The 24410-nt window shown below is 39.2% G+C and overlaps 1 protein-coding gene across 9 annotated transcripts in view; it reads right to left on the reverse strand.

The window, feature by feature from the left end:
• The window catches only part of LOC126292084 (protein sprint), a 438713-nt gene that overhangs the window by 43188 nt on the left and 371115 nt on the right, over nucleotides 1-24410 (reverse strand). For 8 of the 9 annotated variants that reach the window (XM_049985895.1, XM_049985896.1, XM_049985900.1 and 5 more), the window contains 5 exons: nucleotides 22933-23037; nucleotides 18423-18622; nucleotides 11617-11820; nucleotides 9447-9806; nucleotides 4104-4470 (listed from right to left, as the gene is read on the reverse strand). In XM_049985895.1, coding sequence (XP_049841852.1) covers nucleotides 4104-4470; nucleotides 9447-9806; nucleotides 11617-11820; nucleotides 18423-18622; nucleotides 22933-23037 — 1236 coding nt within the window. The remainder of the gene's footprint in view (nucleotides 1-4103; nucleotides 4471-9446; nucleotides 9807-11616; nucleotides 11821-18422; nucleotides 18623-22932; nucleotides 23038-24410) is intronic. The other variant, XM_049985899.1, reaches the window with a different exon arrangement.

Below are 24410 nucleotides of genomic sequence, written 5' to 3' on the forward strand. Positions count from 1 at the left end.
TTGAGGCATATGCCATAAAGTGCTTCCTCCAGCACAGAAATCAAGTCAAAGTCGCAAAGGGTATGTACAGGGAGTGTGGTGAACGATGCAGCACTTACCAGGCCCATCGGTCGAACAAATCAGTCACAACTTGCAATTGTGCACCTGAACATTACCCTGCAAAATGATAAGTGGGTTCCACAGAAACTGTAACTGCTTCTTTCTGAAACCTGATCACAGGCTGCGTTCCTAAAATGAACACCAATACAGCACACAGGAGGCCTGCTATTGGGGAACAGTATGTGTTAGGATAACATCATCACAGCCGTACAGAAGAATCATCGTAACTTTAACACTGATCAGGTTCTGACAAATTTTCTGTCTTCGTGGAGACCCATAATGAGGCTAGTTCTTCTGATGGGTATTTCAGATATGGCTCTTATGATTTGACCTAAGCCTCCTTTGTGTAATGATACATCATCATCATCATCACCACCACCACCACCACCACCACCACCACCACCACCACCACCACCACCACCACCACCATAAACTAAAGGCTATACCTTGTCAATTTAGCCACGTCCCTCTCTCCATTGTCGTTCTCTTCAATTCTTCATATGATTTTATCCCCATATGTTCTTTGATGTTATTAAAATACGTTGACCTTGGCCTGCATCTTTGTTTTTTCCCTAAAACTTTTCCTTCAAATACATTCTTTAGGAACTGGTTGTGTCTCATTATGTGTCCTATCATTTTTTATTTTCTTCTTCCTATATAATTTAGCAGCATTCTGTCTCATTCATTTCTCTTAAGACCTGTTCATTACTGTTTCTATTGACCCAGCTTGTTTTCGTCATTCTTCTCTATATCCACATTTCCATTGCTTCCAGTCTCTCTTTCACTGCCTTTCCCAGAGTCCATGCTTCAAATCCATATGTTAAACCACTCCAGACAAAAGTTCTGGCAAACTTTTTCCTACTTTCTAGGTTTGTATGATTGTCTGTTAGTAAATTCCTTTTATTTTGGAAAGTTTGCTTTGCCAAGGCTATTCTTCTCTTCTATATATGTGGTACATTTATTGTCATCAGTGATTGTGCTCCCCATAACAGAAGTTCTCAACCTGCTCTAGATCATCATCATCTAGTTTAAAATTAAACTTTACCATTTTCTTTTGTCTTCCCTACTACCATAGTTTTTGTTTTTTTCTTATTTATTTTTAGATTAAATTCTCTTAGGATTTTGGCAAATTTTAGCAACATGAACTCCATTTCATTTACTGAGTCAGCAAGTAATAATATATCATCTGCAAAATGGATACAGTGTACTCGTTCCCCATTAATTTTAATTCTTTTGGTTATTCTTTTCAATTTTTCAATGTTTTTTTTCAATAAATAAGTTGAACAAATATGGTGATAATGGGCATCCTTGCCAGATTCCTCACCTTATTTTTGCTTTCTTCTTCACACCATTCACTTCTATCTCTGCTTCCTCCCTTTTATACAGGTTCCAGATTAATCTTCTGCCCCTCCAATCAAGATTTATTTCCTTCATTGTTCAGAATAACAATTTCCAATTAACCATGTCTAACACTTTTTGTAAATCTATAAAGGTCAAGTAGGTTTTCCTATTAACTCCAATTTGTCTTTATAATGCCGTCCTCAGAGCTAGTATTGCCTCTCTAGTTCCTTTTCTGGATCTGAAATCAAATTGGTCTTCTAGGTTTGCCTCAATTTTCTTTTTTATTTGATTTTTTATTACGTTTAACATTATTTTGGAAGTGTGGGGTAGTAAGGAGATAATTCTATAGTTCTCACAGTCCAGAGCATTGACTGTTCTGCAAATCTGTAGGTGGTTCTTTTTCATATTCATAGTACTCTTTAATAAGTTTATATAAGTACTTTTTTGTTGATTCTCCAATTTCCTTCAGTAATTCTGATGGGACGTTATCTGTGCCTTAATGATACAGCAAAAGAAATTATCTCCTTGTTACGTGGGTACGTGCATCATCAAAGTTTCAACTCACATATATACGAAGAGTGTTAGAAAATATTTTGGATTTGAGGTCCGCCAGTTATGCAAAACACCGTTTTTCTTTAACACCCAAACATGTTTCGGCACCACTGTGCCATCATCAGTGGGTTTCCTTTTTATTTTGCACTTTACATTTGATGAATGTTTGGGTGTTAAAGAAAAACGGTGTTTTGCATAACTGGCGGACCTCAAATCCAAAATATTTTTTAACTGCAAACACGGCCAATACAAGGAGTGTTAGAAAATTTATGAGACTGATTTTTGCAATCTCTTCTATTTCATAGCACGGTTACTCTCATCAAAACAGTTCCCTTTGAGTGCACAAAGAGTCAATATATTTGGCTCAGAAGTTGCAAGCTATTTAGTGCCTCATATGCAACACAGATTTTATCTCGGCTAAATTTCTTTTTATGATTACCAGGAGATTCGAACAGTTAATAAATATTCAACACAACACTGTTGATATTAATTTATAGTTCTTTTAAATTTAATGTTTACAAATATCAGCTAGTAACTTAGTTATTTCCACAGAGGGCAGCTCACATAAGTTCTAAGTAGCCAACCAAAAATTAACAAGTGACTATTCATTCACATATAAGTGGTTGAATAATGTATTTCTATTGTAATAATTGTTATACTGGTAAAAACATAGTGGTGAATTGCCTGTATGGATATTTTGACACAGAAGATTACACAATGACAACTTCGACAGAGTTCACACTGCTCAGCTTGCCCCCTCTCACTTAGTGATGTAGAACATAACACCATGAAAACTGAACATAGACTGACTAACACAGAAATTATATATGTTTTGACTGCTCAACTACAACTGACTGTGGCTTAGTGCACAACACCTAATTGTGCAGGGGCCACAGAAATTACAAAATATGAAGCTATCACATTTTTTATATTCTCACATAAAAATAGGAAGCATATTAGGCAGTGAAGTAAAGCTGTTTAACCAAAACTGTGTAAACTAAAAATGCCAAAATGAAAGCTAGTGAAAGTTTTAATGTGCACTGGGATTTTCAAAACTCGCCAAGAAACTTTAAGGATTTTTTAGTGGAATATTTCACAGGGTAACATAACAACGAAAACAATCCATTTTTGACAATATAATGTAACTGGAGATCTACTCACCAAGCAACGGCAGAGCACATACATAAAAGAAGGTTGCAATTAGGCCTAATTATAAACTTCTTTTATGTGTGTGTTCTGCCACTGCTTGGTTAGTAGATTTTTTTATCTATTCGTTTTCATAACAGGATAACATCATTCCAAGAAAAGTTATACAGTTTTGGAATCAGTGGAAATATGGCTACAACATTGTAACACTGGATTCTCCAAGGGGTTACATTTTACGATTCAAACATGCTTGAATACATTAATTTTAAATAAGTATCACTTTTTAAATGTACGCTTTTCCGAAAAAGTAAGATGCTCATTGGAATGTCGACGATTAGGGTTTTCAATAATGTATGTCAATCCAACAACAAATAATTATTAGTGAGGTCAAATTTTGGAGAGCACGCCATTTTAGTGAATCTTAAATTCAGAATATGTTAAATAAGGGAAAAGCAACCACATGTCTGTAGCAGACAGATGAGTGACACACAGAAACACATAATCACAAATGGTTTTCACACCAGCTTTTGAGCTCTTGCACTTTTTCTAGTAAAAGTACACACATTCATGCACAAACAACCCCACAGACACCCAAATGCACAAATGCACTACTTTGGGTGTGAGAGAGAGAGAGTGAATGCATGTACATACTAGAAAAATAGCAAGAGCTCAAAAGCTACTGTGGGTACCATTTTTGGTTGCATGTTTCTGTGTGCCACACATCAGTCCACTACAGGTGAGCAGTTGCCTTTCCCTTATTTTATGTACTTTTCCTTTACTGTTGTAAATTTAGAATATTTCTTTATACAAATTATTCCAAAATAAAGTATTTATACCATTTTCAAGAGCAGTCTAATTAAGAATTTGGAGATTTCATATATTCAAAGTAAATATTTTAGGTGTGGAATAGGTAACATGAAAAAATTATTTTTCGCAGCATTTCAAAGTGGTAGTGGTCTGCGTACCTATGAACTCCCAGGAGGAGTCGAGTGCCCAGGCTGAAGCAGGTGCCACCGCCCTCTTGGCTGCCCTCCGCCCCCGACCACCTCTCTCCGCCCCCGCAACTGGCCCCTGCCGACGTCGTGCCCAGGGCCGACGCACGTCGTCCGCAGACAGTGCCAGCTCCTCGCTGGAGTCAATCCTCTGAAGCTGCCGAGGGGCTGCAGAACCGGCACCCCTCGCCGCCGCGGCAGACACCAGCGGTGCGGGGTCGGAGTGTCGGTGGGTGGCAGGAACCGGCCCGTGGCGTTGAGGGACACGCCGCTGCAGCCCGAATGCTGCCAGGGGTGACGACTTCACTGCGTCAGCCGGCTCCGCATAGAATGGGCTTCCCTAAGAAATGGGAAACAAATATGTTTAAGTATTTAATAATTAAATTATTTCTCATTCAACAGAAAACGTATGCTTATTTTAATACAATGGTATAAGATATTTGACTGAAAGTAGTGTCCTTTGGCAGCTACAACCTTTTCCCACTTTTTGGGTAGCATATGGATTCTGCGAAAAAGAAAGTTCCGGTTATTTTATGGAGATCCACTCGTGGGACCACTTTTAAAGTGCAATAAAAGATGTGAAATATTGTTCAAAAGGAATGACATGGGACTGAAAACAGGCAATATGATGGGAAGTTGGGAAGGGGGCAGGGGTAAGATGTCCCACCAAAGTACCTTTCAGGTTTCCTTCACTCGGCCTGCAACATGTGGTTTGGCATTGTCATGAAGCAGAATGACTGTCATATGTCTGAGGATACTGCAGACATTTGTCTGTAAGTGCACAATTCAAATTGACAAAATATGCTTTATAGCATACAGAACTCACTGCTTTACCAAATTGCATCAAATCGTGGTACACCACACTGATCAGGATGCATTTTGTCTTGCACCTGTAAATCGTCATCTCTGAATCGTTAAAACCAGTCTCTCAACAAAGCCTCCAACAGAATATTTTCTTCATAAACTTCCATTACCAAACAATGGCTTCCCACAGCAGATTTCTTAACATGAAAGCAGGAAAGTTACACTTCTCATAGATGCCATTCTGTAGGTACAAAACCCAACATGTTACAAGCACTAAATAGATTATGTTCCTTTCATTCCACTCTTAAGTCACACACAGATCTGAAAGCCTAATGTTTTTAGTGCTAAATAGGTCTTATGTTGCTGTCCACTATGCACAGCAAGAGTTAATTTAAGTTCTCAATACTTTATCAGTTCCTCATAAAGAGTGTCTCAAGTTCTCTGTACACTGTGACAACTTTTTTGTATCGGAAGATTTCTCTTAGACTTCCACACTGAAACTCCAAGTTTTCCTGCACCAATTCTTGTTGTACATGAAAGAAAATTTTACTCTACTGGTTTTCATGGCAACAAATGTCTTTTTTTAAATTGTCAGTTGATTTATTAGTGATTATTCCAAGTTATGTTAGGTTTTACAGTTTTATCAATTATTCTGCATGTTATAAGCTCTTTCCCCCTTGGAAATGCCTTTATCACCACCATCCACCACCATTCCACACCATGCCATTCTCACTGTGCAGTGAATTCATGTATGTGAAAGATCTGCATTGGAACACTTCGAAGATTTGTCACTGGAATATAATATCAATAAACATTGATAGTTATGACACATCATATTTCAAGCAGGATGTTCTTCACACAACAATCACTGTTAACTTGAAAGATGTGAAGTTTGTGTCAAAAAACAAAATTATTCAAAAAGAATTATTATTATTATTATTAATACATAGTATTCTGCCTAGTGGCAGTTCTGTGTCTTCATACAGAGAATTTCTGATGCCAATGTTCCCTGTCTTCAGCTTCTTCCTTCAGTCTGCTGTATCTCTTTCCACTTTTCATGTCATCCAAAAGTTGAATTCTTCTTTTTTCTCGTCCTACTGTTCCTTTAATTTTCCCTTCAATGACTTCGTGTATGAGCCCTCCGTATCTAAGTACGTGTCCGATCCAGTTGGCCTTCCTCTGAAGAATTGTATTCAGAATGTCTCTTCTCTCCTACTGTTCTCAGTGCACGTTATTCGTCACCCGATCGGTCCAATTGACCTTCTCCATTCTCCTCCAGCACCACATTTCAAAACTTTCAAGGTATTTTTCTTCCTTTTTTCTCATGGTCCACATCTCCACTCCATACAGAGCAATGATCCAGATGTAGCACTTCACCAGTTTCTTCTTTAATTCCAAGCTTAGCTTGCTGGTCAGCAGATTCCCTTTTTTACTGAATGCAGTTATGGCCATAGCGATTCTTGCTCAAATGTCACTGGTGCACTGGGAATCCTTTGTCACAAAATTTCCCAAGTACTTGAACTATCTCACATTCTTCAGTCCTCAATTGTCAACTGTTATCCTAAAAGGTTTCTCACTTTTTGATATCTGCATCACTTTTTGACATCTGCATCACTTTTGATTTTTCGATGTCGATTTCTGTGCCGTATTTCCTTCTATTTTTGACCAACTAGCTAATCATGTGTTGCAGTTGTCTTTGATTTTCAGCACGCACTACCAGGTCATCTGCATACTAAGTTTCCCCATCCTCTAAAAGCTTCTCTCGCCAGCCATTCCCCATACAGGTTGAAGAGACCGTGCAATAGACAACAGATTTGCCTGACACTTCTTCCTATTTCCACGCTGCTTGTTTCTACGTAGTTCAGCCATACCTTTACTCTTTGTCCCAGGTACAATTTTACTCCTATCTCCTTAAGGATGTCCATCCATTTTGTTCAGTTGACTCTGTCAAAGGCCTTCTGCAAATCTATATAGCAAACATGCACTCACCGTTAACAGCCAAATCCTTCTCCAGCAATATCCACACCATGCCGATGGCGTCTCTGGTTTCTTTACCCTTTCTAAATCTATACTGGTCCTCTCCTTTCTCTTCTGAGTGCGTTGTTAATTCTTCTATATTCTTTTTCATTAACATTATTACACTTCCTCCTTTCCTCCATCTTTTCCAGCATCTCATTGGTGATCCACCGTTTCCTCACTATCTTTGCTTCCTTACCAACTTCACTCTTTAACGTATTCCATTACAACTGTTTAGCATTTCACCATTGCAGAATAGAAGCCTGAATAATCATTGCCAATCTACAAAACATGCACGTACAAATGTGGATCAATATTTATAATTTTTGTAAAATTAAAAACTCACTTTTGCTTTTATTTGAGTGACAAATACACAGATTGCAGTGATACCTCTTGTTCAAGGAGTGGGATGTATCACATCCTAAAATACACATGTCACAGGGAAGATGTTCATGACAGAGTACCCGATAAGTGTTTAGCCCCCCACCGTTGGGAGGTGTTCTAAATTGTAGGTGCTGATACCAGACCTAACGATCCAGTGGCTGCACAGAAGTGGGCAGCAGTCAGATAACCCTACCTGCTGAGTTGGAGTTCTATGGTGTGGGCAGTGTGAAAGAAACAGCTCCATGAAATCTAAGAATGCAAAAGTCAAAGATAATAAATGAATTGTAATTGTTAATTGTCAATTTGAATATCACACGTGTTATGTACATAGTACAGAAAGGCGGTATACGAGTTCGCAGCTGTCCTCATTTATCTTACACTGATCGTAATTTTCAAGATAATATAAGAAGGTAATTTGAATCTTACTTCTTATTTATGTGGTGGAGTGAATGAGAACAAGAAGTTAATTTTTAGCAACTTTATCTGCAGCCTGTAAGGAGGCAAAGCCAGAGCCAAGTTGGAGGAAAAAGGGATACAGATTCAGAGCACAGACTAACTGGACCCCGACTAATAATATTTAACAGCGACCAAATAGTCAGTAAGCAACATTCATTTACATAAAAGAGTGTTCAGGTGGCTTTCCTGGTGGACACCACCAGGTGGTGTTTGTTGCTGAGGTGAAGTATAACAAACCACCACACAGCCCAAGCCAACCTGAAACACTTCAATCTATGTGAGATGTTCTCACGTGAATGTTGCACTATGTCACACTCGCAATCGTGCAATTGAAAAAAAAAGACTTGGATCCCGAGAACTCACTGACAATTACAAAGATTCCATAGGTTGGTAATCATGCCGAAGTTTACTGAGATTGAGCAACAAATATTACAACTATCTATGTCCATTTTAAAACTTCTCTTACTTAACTACATTATTTCAGAAGCATAATTTCACAGTGGTTTGCAACAAAATGACTGAGAAAATTTCCTTCTGGGAGCTCTCAGAATTTTATAAAATTTCCATGATTTTTCCAATACATTCACTTGCCTAAGAAGTCCTGAATTTCCAGAGTAACAACTCCGCTGACTTATTTCCCAAGAGTACAATTTGTCTAATATAACCATCTATAATGTTCCATGAAGATTCAAGATACCACCTGGTTGTCAAAAAGAGAGTCTGTAAAGATGTGAATATTTTTCCATCTGTTATAAATCTCTTCCTCCTGACCCCCAATCACATTAATCTCACAGTAAATGAGACAGTCAATGGGACTGCAGAAGACACGTAGATTGAATCATTTACTTTTCAATGAGGTAAAATGCCTGTAGAAGTAGTTATTGTTAAGGAGAACAAAAAGATATATTCAAAGAATAGTATTATTGCAATATCCCTGAATAATGTTGGTTTGAGATTAGGGGTGATACAGCGTAGCAACTTTCAGTCCAAGCTTGAATTTCTGAAACAACTTTCTTGGAAGGCAAGTTAGACAAGTTCGTTAAGCATTGTAGAAATGATTCTGGGATGAAATGTTGGGATATTGTTATGAAATCTCAACAACTAGTCCACTAGGAGAGCTTTAAGCAACACAGTTTTAACCATTCATTTTGATCCAGTACTTTGTGTCATTATGAATGTGATATTTTGCCACCAAAAACAATATCAAAAAATAGATTACCATTTAGTAGTACTTCCAAATAGAGCTATGATTCTGAACAGTGGCTCTAGGTGAAAAAGAAGCAATGTATCTTTCTCACTATTTCATCTTTATAAATACAATGATTTACAGGATGGGTCAGTACAGTGACTGTTCTGTATTTCCAGTTCAGTTCCAGATACAACTTGCATTTACTAATGCAATTTACAGTGGCTGAAGCAACATATTTTATACATTAGAAATAAAAAAAAAAAATCTGCCACTCTACTCCACAAAGACATTTGATGATGCTCACACTCACTTGAGATACATTGTTGCTCGACTATTCATTTGATTTACAAGTAACGTTGTCCTTCAGTAGTTAGCACGATCATACATACGTAATCTCTTTGAGAGTGAAACTACTGAGCAAACCCGACTAAACATTAGTCACTAAAAACCCCCAGACTCGATTATACCTGCTTCGGTGGAGGAGGATTGTCATCTGCCGGAGTCGAAGGTGATTGTGCCGGAGATGGCACTTGCGGCTGGGCAGCACCGGTGTTGGTGACGAGTGGGGGCAGCCGTGACTTGGACAGCGAAGGTGCCAGACCCACGGGCGAGGTCAGGGGTGCGAGCCGCTCCAGCAGGTCCGGAGGGGGCCCACCCTCCGGGGAAGAGAAGGGCGACGTCGCAGGGCCCGCAGGCCGGAACGTGGACAGCACGCCCTCTCCTTGCCCCGAGCTCGAGCCGGGGCCCCAGATGTCCTCATAGTCACTCGCTTTGTCCGCTACGGAACTGCGGTAGTACACAGTTGGCGACTCCAGAATGTCCGACTCCTGAAAAACGAGGTACAGTATTGACAGTTGCACCTCGCTCGGTATATGACGATTAGAAACGCCGCTAACTATTTAACGGAGAGCGACAGAGTTACAGTGGATGTAAGAGAAAGTTAAAAATTTTAATGCCACTGCAAGCACAGAGAACCAGAAACCTGTGCACGTGCAGCTATGTGTAAATGAAAACTTAAATGTAATAAATGAAAATTGTGGCTCCTGTGCAGAAGGTATTCTGCGTTTTACAATTCAGCAGTTGTTCTGTTATGATATTGCAGAGAATATTTCATCTGTGACACCACCAAGCACCTCCAAATGTCAACAACATCCACAGGTTGCATTGGCAGTTTGGAGGAACCGGATGACTTGTGGAAAGCAAGAAGCACCCAGAAGGCTAAATGTATGGTATCGATAATAGCTGATAGTTTATGTTGTGTTACATTAGGAAATAATCAGTGTGCATCGACTGATATTGAGGAATGAATGAATGAAAAGTATATTAAGCTTTTCACATTTTTAAATAACTTCTTTGCATAACCGAATTGTACACTAAAGATAAAAAGCAATGAAGTAGTGCTGTTTTGAACAGACAGGCCTTTTACTCATAAGGACGGAGGACCCCGTCTCCATCCAGTCATCCTTATTTAGGTTTTCCAAGGTTTCCCCAACTGCTTCATGCAAACGCCAGGACTCTTAAGGCCACAGCTGACTACCTGTCCCATTCTTGTAGCTGCTGCTGCTGCCTTCCAAACTTTACAGAAGATCTCCTGCGAACCACGCAGGACTAGCACTTCTGAAAGAAAGGATATTGCAGAGACATGGCTCAGCCACAGCATAGGGGATGTTTCCAGAATGATATTTTCACTCTCCAGGGGAGTGTGCACTGATATGAAACTTCCTGGCAGATTAAAACTGTGTGGCTAAGCCATGTCTCCGCAATATCCTTTCTTTCAGGAGTGCTAGTCCTGCATGGTTCGCAGGAGAGCTTCTGTAAAGTTTGGAAGGTAGGTGACGAGGTACTGGCGGAAGTAAAGCTGTGAGGACGGGGCGTTAGTCATGCTTGGGTAGTTCAGGTGGTAGAGCACTTGCCCGTGAAAGGCAAAGGTCCCGAGTTCGAGTCTCGGCCGGCACACAGTTTTAATCTGCCAGGAAGTTTCAGTATTTATTCTGCTCTCAATATTGCTTGAGGCATTACGTGTCATTCATACTACCCTGTCAACCCTCTCAGTTCGCTGACACAAATTGCATCCCTCTGTAGCTAGACGGTTCTGAATGGTAGGATGTAACATATCAATGTATAATGCAACTACGTCGGTGCGTGAGAAACGCCATGCTGTAATCAAGTTTCAAATTTGAAGAGTTCATCCACACGTGGAGCACTCCTTCCAACAAGGTCAAACCAAACACGAGTGCTATGACGTCCACAACAATCTGACGCCTCGGGTTCACTATCATCAGTCGTCCTCTATACAGTCCAGACTTGGCCCCATCCAATTGTCATTGTCTACAAAGTGAGTGTTCATTGCCAGGGTGACTATTCACAAAAAGAATATTAACTCATGATGAACAAAGATGCAGAAAGTTAATAATGTTCATTTTATTTAAAAAGATTTAAGAGTTTTCACATGAAAAATTCTGATGTGTAGATAACTACAAATTAGAAGACGGGAAACTAATGGGAACATTAAAGAAGTGAATGAAACTAAAGTGTGCCAAAATGGGTAAAATGAGGAATGGTAATGTTGATAAAGGGCCCAACGGTTTGTCACAGTGAGGAACAGATTCCAGTCCTCGGCTTGTGGTGTGCGCTGACCTGGTAGTGGTGGGACTCCTTCAGGGACAGCTGCCGGGAGTGGTGGGACCTGGTGCCTCCTTTCTTTGTGCCGGCCCTCGTTCCCTTCTGTTGCTGCTCCATCAGTGGGGTCGTAGAAGTCGGGGAGTTCACCGGGGACAGCGGGGAAGACACCGGTCCCGGCGGGGGGCTCTGGCTGTCCGACAGAGGTCTCTTTGGTGTCACCTAAACAGAGCAACCGATGCTGGTATCAAAATACAGCAGTAACTCAGAAGCCTTGCACTAAATCCCACACATCAGTCATTGCCACAGCGATAACTTTTTTTTTTTTTTTTTTTAACGTGGAGACCACAAAGACCGATACTCTCCAAATTTCTACAAACTTACAGCATTTGAAAATCACTGTCTGGGTATCAATTTGCTAATGCAGTACATCTACATCTACATCCATACTCTGCAAGCCACCTGATGGTGTGTGGTGGAGGATACCTTGAGTACCTCTATTGGTTCTCACTTCTATTCCAGTCTCGTATTTTCGTGGAAAGAAGGATTGTCGGTATGCTTCTGTGTAGGCTCTAATCTCTCTGATTTTATCCTCATGGTCTCTTCGCGAGATATACCTAGGAGGGAGTAATATACTGCTTGACGCTTCGGTGTAGGTATGTTCTCGAAACTTCAACAAAAGCCCGTACCGAGCTACTGAGCATCTCTTCTGCAGAGTCTTCCACTGCAGTTTATCATCTCCGTAACACTTTCGCGATTACTAAATGATCCTGTAACGAAGTGTGCTGCTCTCCGTTGGATCTTCTCTATCTCTTCTATCAACCCTATCTGGTATGGATCCCCCACTGCTGAGCAGTATTCCAGCAGTGGGCGAACAAGCGTACTGTAACCTGCTTCCTTTGTTTTCGAATTGAATTTCCTCAGGATTCTTCCAATGAATCTCAATGTGGCATCTGCTTTACCGACGATCAACTTTATATGATCATTCCATTTTAAATCACTCCTAATGTGTACTCCCAGATAATTTATGGAATTAACTGCTTCCAGTTGCTGACCTGCTATATTGCAGCTAAATGATGTTTTCGCAGCACATTACACTTGTCTACATTGAGATTCAATTGCCATTCCCTGCACCATGCGTCAATTCACTGCAGATCCTCCTGCATTTCAGTACAATTTTCCATTGTTACAACCTCTCAATATACCACAGCATCATCCGCAAAAAGCCTCAGTGAAATTCCGATGTCATCCACAAGGTCATTTATGTATATTGTGAATAGCAACGGTCCTGTACAAAGCAAAATTCGGAAATTTCTGTGCACCTGCAAGTAAAAAGTATTTTTTGCATGTTAACATATTCAATGGTAGGTGAATGTGTATTGCAACAGAGATTATACAAGTAAAGTTGCTATTTCAAATCCTGCTAATAGCATTTTTTTCTTTTAGTTTAATTCCACATTTAATAACGAATGAACAAACGGAGAAGTTACTTAACAAGTAATGATCACAATATGTTAATAGAAATAATATTTTTAACTGCTATTCATGTGAAAAGGCAAGTTTTCATAGTAAATTAACAGTAAATTAACTTTTGGTACAAAAATGAAAAACATCAAATAGAAATTTTTTTTTATTTCTGGAAATTGAACAGTATTCATTTAACATTATATGCATTTCCCATTTCTGTATCAAACTTAAATTTATTTTCGTATGACCAGTAGTTAAAAAGAAACAATCTATGCCTGGGACAAATCTTCCTGGTTCACAACAAATTCATCAATTCCCACGGATGAAAAGAGCAATCTGAATAACTCTGGGGCAACAGCTACCACGTTCAAAGTTCACACTGAGACAAAGCAGCATACAGTGTAAGAATCTCAGTGGGATTCAGTGATTTATGTGACACTGTCTTCTACAGTTACTGGCAACCAGAACATCAGCGTAAGGTCACAACTTTCTTAACTATTTTTGTTCCATCACCTTTTGCACATGCATCTGGGATGGAACTATATTTTCTTCTGGTTATTTTGGCTGATAACCTCACAGCCATCTTCAAGATGAGTCACTGACAGGATTTAAACCACTCAAAAAAATAGTGTGGATTAAATGTGCATGTGTCGGAGACAACCCATCTGGCAATAAGAGTGACAGTCATTGATAAAACTAAGCATCTAAGAGTAAACATTGCAAGCGCAAAGTCAGCACATCCTCAGTGTTTACAAATTATGTGGTTTGTTATAAAACTGGATATGGTAGAAAATGACAAATGAGCTTGACAGAAAGAAAAACCAATCTTGAAGTCTTAAAGGAAGTTAACAAAGAGAGAAGATTATTAAAGGAAATGAAGAAGAGAAAAATAAGATTTATTGGGCATGTCATCACACACAACACTAATCATTATTCTTGAGGAGGAGATTAGTGTTTAACATCCTGTTGACAACTATGTCATTAGAGACAGAGCACAAGATTGTACTTGGGAAGGAAATCGGCAGTGCCCTTTCAAAGGAACCATCCCAGCATTTGCCTGAAGCAATTTTGGGAAATCATGGAAAACCTAAATCAGGATGCTTGAATGTGGGTTTGAACAGTCATCCTCTCGAATGCGAATCCAGTGTGCTAACAACTGTGCCACCTTGCTCGGTCACTTTCTTTTCTTTTTCATAGGGAAGGTGGTGGGTAAGAAAGGAAGAGGACAGAGTGTGACAATTAGACAGAACTGAAATGAACAGCCCATGACAGAAGAGAGTGGTTGCACTGTCAAGGCATTAGCCTTTAGAAACGTATGTATGGTACGTAATGGAATGACCCATAACAATAATTCCTCCAGATTTGCTGACTCTGTGTTTGCTATGTTTTACTCTTAGACACACAGTTTTGTCTACGACTAAAACTCTTGTTACTGACAACCTTATCTCTGATGCATTGAAGATGGCTTTAAAGGTACCACCTGAAATAACAGGAAGAAGAAGTATCACATTCTGGATCACACCCAGAAGATGATGCAATATTCCATCACGTGGAAAACTTGAAAAAATATTTCTTAACTACTGTCATATCCAGTGGTGCTGGTGGAGAAGGTGGTTCTGATGAATACCACACACCACCACCATACCAACCTTTTTGCATGGCACAGAAACTTGGATAAGAAAATACTTGCACAAAGGTAAAAACCAAATGACTGGAAAAAACTGCAATGGAAGTTAAGGTATATGGGAGACTAGATCGCGTCAGAAATGGCCTGTTCCACAAAACAAAACTTAGGTATGAATGATAATATTGAAGACTAATGAAAATGATTGTTTCGAAATACAATATGTTTCGAGGACAGTGTTGATCAGAGCAAAGTAGCATGGAGTAACTGAGAAGGAGGTAAGCAGATTGACTGGAACAGGCAACGATGCCTCATGATGATTAGTTGCAATAACACGTTATGTACTTAAAATACCACAAATGTTCTCAAACGCTAATTAACACACATTTGCACTGAGCACAAATTTGAGGAAGTGAAGCAAACTTTGCATGTAGCTCTTTGCAGCATATAGATTCCAATTTTACATTTCTTATCTTTGGGGCAGTTATAAATAACATAACACATTAGCTATTGACAAAATAGCATTCAGTTCTGTCAATACACTTAAATGTTGGCAAATTGTTATGTCAATATCAAAAGAGAAACTTTTTATCATTGGCCTGTTGTGTGAACAGGCAACATGCAAACTCATTTCAGCCAGACAATCGAAGTTTTAAGATGGATGTCCAAGAAATTAAGACATCAAATGACAAGTATCTTTTTTGCATCTTTGGTTTGTGTATAACTTAGGTAGTTATTTATTTATTTTATTTTATTTTTAATTATTAATTAATTAATTTACTTAACCTGGTGAGATCTGTCACTTCAGGCCCATGTCTCCCTTACATCAGACCAGAGTTTTACAAAACAGTACTTTATTCAGCAAAGTTATTAAAAAAAAAAAGTGAGAATTTCAAGATGATAAACAGTAATAATTTGAAATAAAGTTTGAATGTGTCTCATGGTAAAGTGAGTAGCTGAACTGACTAAAAACTAATAGTGTTGGTATATTACTACTACAGAAAACAATAACAAAAACAATGACAATAACTGGTGAATGTAGTAGATTCAGAATGTATTTATCAGTGCACAAGAGTAATATTTTCTGACAGAGAGCTCACAGGAAGATTACAGAAGTCAAAGACTTTGGGGAATGAGAAAGATCTGATAGAAAAGAAAGGTACTTAGTTTCTGTAAACTACAAAACAACAAAGTAAATTACTGTTATTTAGCAGATATGCCATTTGCTGTCTTTTGAAGCTCAAGACATTATTCAGTTCCGTGTAACAGTGAATGATACCATTCCAGAGTTCGGTTCCTGTAACTGAATAGACTTTGAGAAAGCAATTGAGTGATGGAGTGGGGGACATGGAGGACTTTGCTCTGATGGGAATTGGTGTTTCTGTTGTGCTGTTCAGACAGGAGCACTAAGATATGAGGGACCATACGCATTGACAAGATGGCAAAGGAGACAAAGAGTATGGAAATCTCTAGCCAGCACAGTCGTATGTAAGATGGTGACATAAGATCAATGAATCAAATGTTGTAGATATACAGGGTTATTCGTACAGAGTGTGAAGGAGGAGAAGAAAAAAGAAAATTCCCAGATATCCTGGTTTTCAAAGTGTTTTAAGTTTTGAATCAGAGCCAAACACTTTGTGATTTGCGAAATCCACTGTACACACCCACATGTAACTTAGTAGATTTGGGTAAAAAGAAATTTAATTTTAAAGTAATGCTTCTCAAACTATCATTCACAACATTTTCCCCACAATATGAAGTTTTATTGTGGTGTTATTCTCTTGTTGACATTTTATTGCTGCAATATTATTCTGCAGTTGCAGGCTGTCTAAAATTCTCTGCTGGAGTATCAATTCTTAACAGTTAAAACAACAAAAATTTCACTGAAAATGAGAATAAAAAATTCCTGGAATTCTAAAAAACTCCCGGGCTTTTTGCTAGAAGAAAAACTTTGCACGTTTCCCCCTGATTTCAGATTTCCCGGGGCATATATACTCTGTTACACATACCCTTGGATTTCAGAAGACAACAGTGTGAGAACTACGAGACACACAGAGAAATGCCATGTATCAGTGGATACAGCATGTCTCAACGTTTCAATTTGTAATATATGCTGTGGCATAGTAGTACTGAGAATGCAAGTGTGTGTGAACATGTAGACAAATCATCCACTCCATACAGTCACAGTGCATTAGTTCACACAGGCAGATAAGCAAGCTAATAAACACATCTGCAAAGCAGGCTGCTGCTGCGCCTTTCCGGGCAATTCGTATCAGAGACTTCGATAAACTGCACTCACGTACTGACATTTGCTGTGGCAGAAATGGTACCATTACTGAGCGCTTGTAAAGTAAATTAAACCTTGGATACGATCCATCCACTTATAAATGTTTACGCTGAAGTGACAAAAGCCATGGAATACATTCTAGTATTGTGTCGGAACTCATTTTGCCCAGTTCAGTCCAGCAATCTGATGTGGCATGGACTCAAAGAGTTGTCAGAAATTCCCTGCAGAAATACTGAGCCATGCTGACTGCATAGCTGTCCATAACTGTGACAGTGTTGTTGCTGGTGCAGAATTTTGTGCACGAACTGACCTCTCAATTATATATTACGAATTTTGTTCGAAATGTCCAGAATGTTCTTCAAAATGATCACACAAAACTGTGGTCCACTGACAAGGCGCTTTGTCATCCATAAAAACTTCATCATTTGGGAACATGAAGACCACGAATGGCTGCAAATGGTCTCCAAGTAGCCAAACAACCATTTCCAGTCAATGGTCAGTTCAGTTGGACCAGAGGCCCCAGTCCATTCCATGAAAACACAGCCCATACAATTATGGAGCCACCACCAGCTTGCACAGTGCCTTGTTAACAACTTGTGTCCGTGGCTTTGTACAATCTGCACCACACTTGAACCCTCCATCAGCTCTTGCAAAATAACCAGGGCATGGTTTTCCAGGTATCTAGGATCCAACCGATATGGTCACAAGACCAGGACAGGCACTGCAGGCAATGTCGCGCTGTTAGTAAAGACAATCGCGTTGGTCATCTGCTGCCGTAGTGCATTAATGTTAAATTTTGCCGCACTGTCCTAGTGAATACATTCGACATACATCTCACATTGATTTCTGTGATTATTTCAAGCAGTGTAGCTTGTCTGCTAGCACTGACAACTCTACAGAAACATAGCTTAAGTGAAGGCTGTTGGCAACTGTGTTGTCAACGGTGAGAGATAATGCCTGAAATTTGGTATTCTCGGCACCCTCTTGACATTGTACATCACGGAATATTGTATTCCCTAACAACCTCAGAAATAGAATGGCCCACTTGTCTAACTACCATTCCATGTTCAACGTCTATTAATGCCAGTCGTGCAGCTATAATCACATCAGACATCTTTTCACACGAATCACCAGCTTCATCAATTCACTGCCATTTCATACCTCGTGTACGTGATACTACCACCATCTGTATATATGCACGTCGGTATTCCACATTTGTCACCTCAGCGTATTCCCTGTATGTGTTGTAGGTACACAGTCATCTTCTGGAACCCCAGAGGTACTTATCAATAAGCCTGTACTGTACACAGAAATTTGCCACCAGTTACAAATGCTCCGAGTTTTCTCAAAAAACATCTTGCAGGGTAACATCACTGAAGAGAACAATTGGATTTTTGTATCACTACTTTCGCAGCCTCAGCTGCTACCTCCAAACTAACTGCTCACCTGCACACAGGACACTTCGACGTGCGCCGGGGGTGTCGTCGAGTTCTGGTTCACGCTAAATGTGACAGTTGTCGTTACGGTGAAGTTGTTGGTAACCGAGACCGATGGTTTGGCCCATCGAGGAGGCGGTGGAGGTGGGGTCTTGCCTCCCGTTGTGGCTGTGCCTGGGCTAATCACAGCAGGAGGGCCAATAGGTGGAGCTGAAAGTGCAACAAACAGCAAGTTATTCCACTCTACTGTCATAACTACAACACTCTAAGAGTCAATTGGAACATATGTCTGACCTGCTCTTACTTTTTAACCTTTCACTATGCACCCTCTTTTCCTCCCCAAGAAATAAAGTTCCGAAACCTAGGTTAGCTTTTATTTTATGCATGTCAGTCAGTATTCCGAAACATAGGTTAGCTTTTATTTTATGCATGTCAGTCAGTAGTACAGTCTCCTTGACATTTTAAAATACTTGAACATTTTTAACGTGTGCATCAGAGCCCAGATATTTCTTCTATTCATAATTAATATAGCAGACTGGATCTCATAAAGTAAAAATTTGGTTGTCTGCGCCGTCTCTATTGTGAAAAAATAAAAACAAGCAGTTTTCTTACCATCAGTCATATAGAACTGTCTGAATTATAATGCTTGACTGCCGTTTTATTTTCTTCTGAATAAACTCTTGTAATTTTGACTTTGTGGTCATTTTCAAGCGATTCATTATTGTCCTTTCGAAATTAAGCTACACTGTATAGCAGTGAAAATTTTTACAACTGCCAGGATTCAAACAGGCTTACCCCGAGGTTGAGTGCCACTGTACAAGTGTATATCAATACGTATTGTGGCATGAAGTAAGAACAACAATGTATCACTTGAAAAGGCTAGAAAGCTGAAACTGCAGTAGTGATAATCAGATGGCAATAGCATTAACAGTTAGACAGTTAACAGGTGGTTTCCCTTTTTCTTAGTAAGATATGTTTCAAATGCAGGTGCTATCCTTTTCTTAAAATCAAAAATCAAAATCGAATTATGTACAGCAATAATTTACTTTCTATCACGAGAAAATTTAAATACAGGGTTTACCTCCTATTTATAAGCTTATCTACACCTTGAAACTACTTAATTAGCAGCTTCAGAGATTGTAACAATTTGGAAACGATGATGTGTATGATTGTCATGTTACTTTTTAGCACCTGGATGTTTCAAATGATTTAGAGTTTGTGCAGCATAACAACAATACTTTGTCTGCCTATGTACGAGTTTACTTGCAAAGACACACCAGATATATGCAGCCAAAATCACTAAAAATAATTCAGCTTCTGTCACTCGTGTAATAACCTGGCTTTCTTTTTCCCAAAATTCCTTCTCAAATAAGTCATGACCTTATTTCTTCACTAATATACAACCTGCTATGACATATGGTGGAACATCTTGTTTATAATTTGAGATCACTGAAGCACTTTGGAATAAGTTTGTCCTCACATTCCACCATTCTTCTCTACTACAAACTGAAACTGTCAATGAAAAATACAAGGACCAGTACATAAGTAACAGAATTAAAGAATTAATAGAACCATTGTCAGTAGCATGAACCTTACATCCCTGAAAAAATTCATTTGGATTGAACCCTAAGCACCGTAATTTACAGAGTGATTTGAGGCTGGTCATAACAGTTATTCAGAAATAAAATTTTTACAGTCCACATTTACATTGAACCAAGTCATCACCATCATCATCTTGCAACATCTCTAGCTTCTGGTGAGTAAATCAAGGCTGAGAGGTAACTTGTCAAAATCTTATTTCCCAACACTAAATATGTGATGACTAATTTAAAGAAGTTTATATCTACAGGTATGTTACCATACAGAATTATGCTCTCACCACATGAAGCTGCAAGAAACCACAGGCTAATAATTCATCTGATTCATTATTATGTAACTAGAATATACCAAATAATGGCCTTTAAATATGTCTGCTTGTGTCTGTGTATGGATGGATGCGTGTGCGCGCGCGCAAGTATATACCTATCCTTTTTTCCACCTAAGATAAGTCTTTCCGCTCCCGGGATTGGAATGACTCCTTACCCTCTCCCTTAAAACCCACATCCTTTCAACTTTCCTTTTCCTTCCCTCTTTCCTGACGAAGCAGCCGCCGGTTGCGTAAGCTCGAAATTCTGAGTGTGTGTGTTTTTGCGTTTTATTTATTGTGCATATCTACCGGCACTTTCCCGCTTGGTAAGTCTTGGAATCTTTGTTTTTAATATACCAAATAATGTGAATGACAACTGAGACAATAAGACAAGATACAAATATGTACCAAATGTTAGTAGAGGCAATTCCTTTGTTGTTTTGAATATTGTCTACAGAGAATAGTCAACGCTACTAAATATATCATACTGAAAGAAATCAAATGGAGGATGAACACCTAGACACGTGCTACAGGCACAAGAGAGGAGAGAGTCATTGCAACCATGATGAATGGGAGAAATTGAAATTTTGAAAGCATACACTGAGTCACAGAATTTAAGAATTAAATTTGATGGTTCTACGTATGTACAATCTTTCTCCTGGACTGGTACTAGGCAACTTAGCTTACCTGAGTCAACACATCTTTCCACTCATTTCTTTTTTTAATAACCTTCTAAATTATAAAACGGTATGTATTTATTCCTCAGTAGTTAGATGTAATTAATTTATCCTGTTGTGCACCATTTCCCATGCAGAGGACACTTGTTAATGGTCACTTCTTTGGTGTCTTCAATCAGTCCTGACGCTGCAAATGCAGGAAGTCCACTGCAGAGGGCATTCCATACTTTTACTGTGCTCTGCATGCACCTGAAGGCTCAGGATTGAGTGAATCCACCAAAGAAGCAACCATTAGCAGTTATCCACTGCAGTGGACACACACCACAAGGTTATGGTTATACACAATGCATCATTACATAAGGGCACCATCATTGTACAATTCTGTATTACATTTACACCTAATAAACTTGTTTACATAACTAAATATAGAGTAACAGACCTGCAACTTCTGCAGCACATTTCTTTTTACAAATTTTGATTATCTTTATTAAAATGCACATATTGTCTAACATTTAAATTTCAATTAATTTCTTTGCTTTCACCATATATAACTTTTGGATTGTCTCTTCTAGTAGTCAAAATATTAATTTAAGGAGTAAAATGGAAGGTACAGAAATTTTGTTTCTGTCATTTACACAGCTTCCATAACTGAAGTTCCAGTTTCAAAATGCTGTAGATTTGGAGCCATTGCTACGAATGTCATCAAATTTTCTATCGTTGATGGGGGAAACGTCACAGAACAAAACAGCATTTAACAAAAATTTGACCAATAGATGGTGCTGTATCTGTCAGACTATTCACACCAACAGATGCCTTGCCCTCGGCTGTTCCTCACTTTGCATCCAAGACACTCAGTACGACTGTCTCCATAAAAGATCATGCACTGCTGATAAAGGTCTTTTACGAGAACAGCAACTGAACCAGTGGCTGGAATTTTTTGCTTGCACCGAAGGGGTCAACGAATGGGCGTGGAACATTCTGCAGACAGATGACGACCATTTTCCTCTCCGAGGACATGTCAATACGCAAAACTGCAGAATATGAGCAATGGACAACCTGCACATACATCGACCACTACCACTTCATTCTGCAGAGGTCACTGTATAGGACAGGTTGAATCCAGCGTTCATCATATGGCCACGTTTTTTCGAGCCAATGAGGCCCGTGGATCCTGCTATCAGTACCATCACTGGTAAGCGCTACAAGAGTCTTTCGCGCACCGACATCATTCGGATGCTTCATCCGTGTGGATGTGTGCACAGGATCATTTTTTGTAAGATGTTGCTCTCTCCTCCACACATTGCACAGCCAGTGAAGCAGCTGCTGCAAAAGCATTACAGAAATGCTATAATTATCAGCCATCAATTTCCTACAGTCTGGCCGTCCAGATCACCTGATCTGATATGGGTGACTTCTGGCTGTGGGGTTGTCCAAAAGTTGCATTCCGTGCTGAATTTATGGCAAATGTTGCGCAATGCATTCTGATCGTGACTCCCGAGGCATTCCGATCTTTTGTGGAACACGCTGTTTCTCGATTTCAACTTGTGGCAGAAAATGGTGGACGGCATATTTTAAGACACTTGCAGTGTCCTCTATTGCAAGAATTTTGATTAATTTTTGTTCCATGTCATTTCCCCCTGCATCAGTAATAGGCTAGAAATTTGAACATTCAAATTTGACATCATTCTAAGCTGTGGTTCTCTTTCTACTTCGTTTCGAAACCGGAACTTTAATTATGGACATCCTGTACATTTCAACACTGTGTGACATTGCAAGTAAGGATGTCAACGTTTATATTTTAAATGCTTGGCATAGTGGTTTCATAATTATAAATATCTTTTATATAATTATAAGATGAGAGTCATTCCTAAATATATAGAATATCATGACGGGTGATGCCAGGCAAGCACCATTAAAAAAAGCTGTCTAAAACTGACCTGGAGCTGCAGCACAGACGAGATTCAGGGTGTTTGGTGGGGTGGGCCTGGTTGTTCGAAGAGGCGGGGCTGTGGCTACCGGAGGGTTAGTACTCGTGGGGCTGCCTGCAATCAAATAAGAAGACGGAGCCTGTAACGTACACGATAAAAAGAAGACCGTGTTGGCAACTCTTTCTGGTCCCAGAGAGTATGAGTAATCTGTTTCCACCTGATGTAAACATAATTGGTCACACACTCAACAAAAACCATAGTGTAAAATTCCTTGGAGTACAGCTGGCTAATAATTTGTACTGGAAGCACCTCAAACATTAAAAAACTGTTTATTATTCTTTACATTTATTTTATTATTCAATGGAGTTTTTTCGATATCCCCATTTAAAAAAGTAATCAGGATGGACAGTTTAATGTCTGTTGTTGTTGTTGTTGTTGTGGTCTTCAGTCCTGAGACTGGTTTGAAGCAGCTCTCCATGCTACTCTATCCTGTGCAAGCTTCTTCATCTCCCAGTACATACTGCAACCTACATCCTTCTGAATCTGCTTGATGTATTCATCTCTTGATCTCCCTCTACGATTTTTACCCTCCACACTGCCCTTCAATACTAAATTGGTGATCCCTTGATGCCTCAAAACATGTCCTACCAACCGATCCCTTCTTCTGGTCAAGTTGTACCACAAACTTCTCTTCTCCCCAATCCTATTCAATACTTCCTCATTAGTTATGTGATGTACCCATGTAATCTTCAGCATTCTTCTGTAGCACCACATTTCGAAAGCTTCTATTCTCTTCTTGTCCAAACTATTTATCATCCACGTTTCACTTCCATACATGGCTACACTCCATACAAATCCTTTCAGAAACGACTTCCTGACAATTAAATCCATACTAGATGTTAACAAATTTCTCTTCTTCAGAAACGCTTTCCTTGCCATTGCCACTGTACATTTTATATCCTCTGTACTTCGACCATCATCAGTTATTTTGCTCCCCAAATAGCAAAACTCCTTTACTACTTTAAGTGTCTCATTTCCTAATCTAATTCCCTCAGCATCACCCGACTTAATTCTACTACATTCCGTTATCCTCGTTTTGCTCTTGTTGATTTTCATCTTATAGCCTCCTCTCAAGACACTGTCCATTCAATTCAACTGCTCTTCCAAGTCCTTTGCTGTCTCTGACATCTAATGTCTAACATCCTTAGAAGCATCTCTCACTGTACTAACCTGCTTATTTTGTATATTTTCACTCCCTGCTTTCTACTGGAATTGTGCATCAAAAGTAAATTTAAAGATTTCTGAATTGTTGCATTCAATTTCAAACAAATTTATTCTTTACTGTTTTTGTTGCAAATAATAAAAAATCAGTTTTAGCTGAACTGTGATATGCACAGCCACAACAAAGTAAAATCTGTAGCACAAGCTCGTGACTGGGCTATTAGTCCAACTATAAGTACAGCCTTTAATCACGGCAGCACTAAGAG

Source organism: Schistocerca gregaria, chromosome 9 (assembly GCF_023897955.1).
Source record: "Schistocerca gregaria isolate iqSchGreg1 chromosome 9, iqSchGreg1.2, whole genome shotgun sequence".
Classification (NCBI taxonomy): Eukaryota; Metazoa; Arthropoda; class Insecta; order Orthoptera; family Acrididae; genus Schistocerca; species Schistocerca gregaria.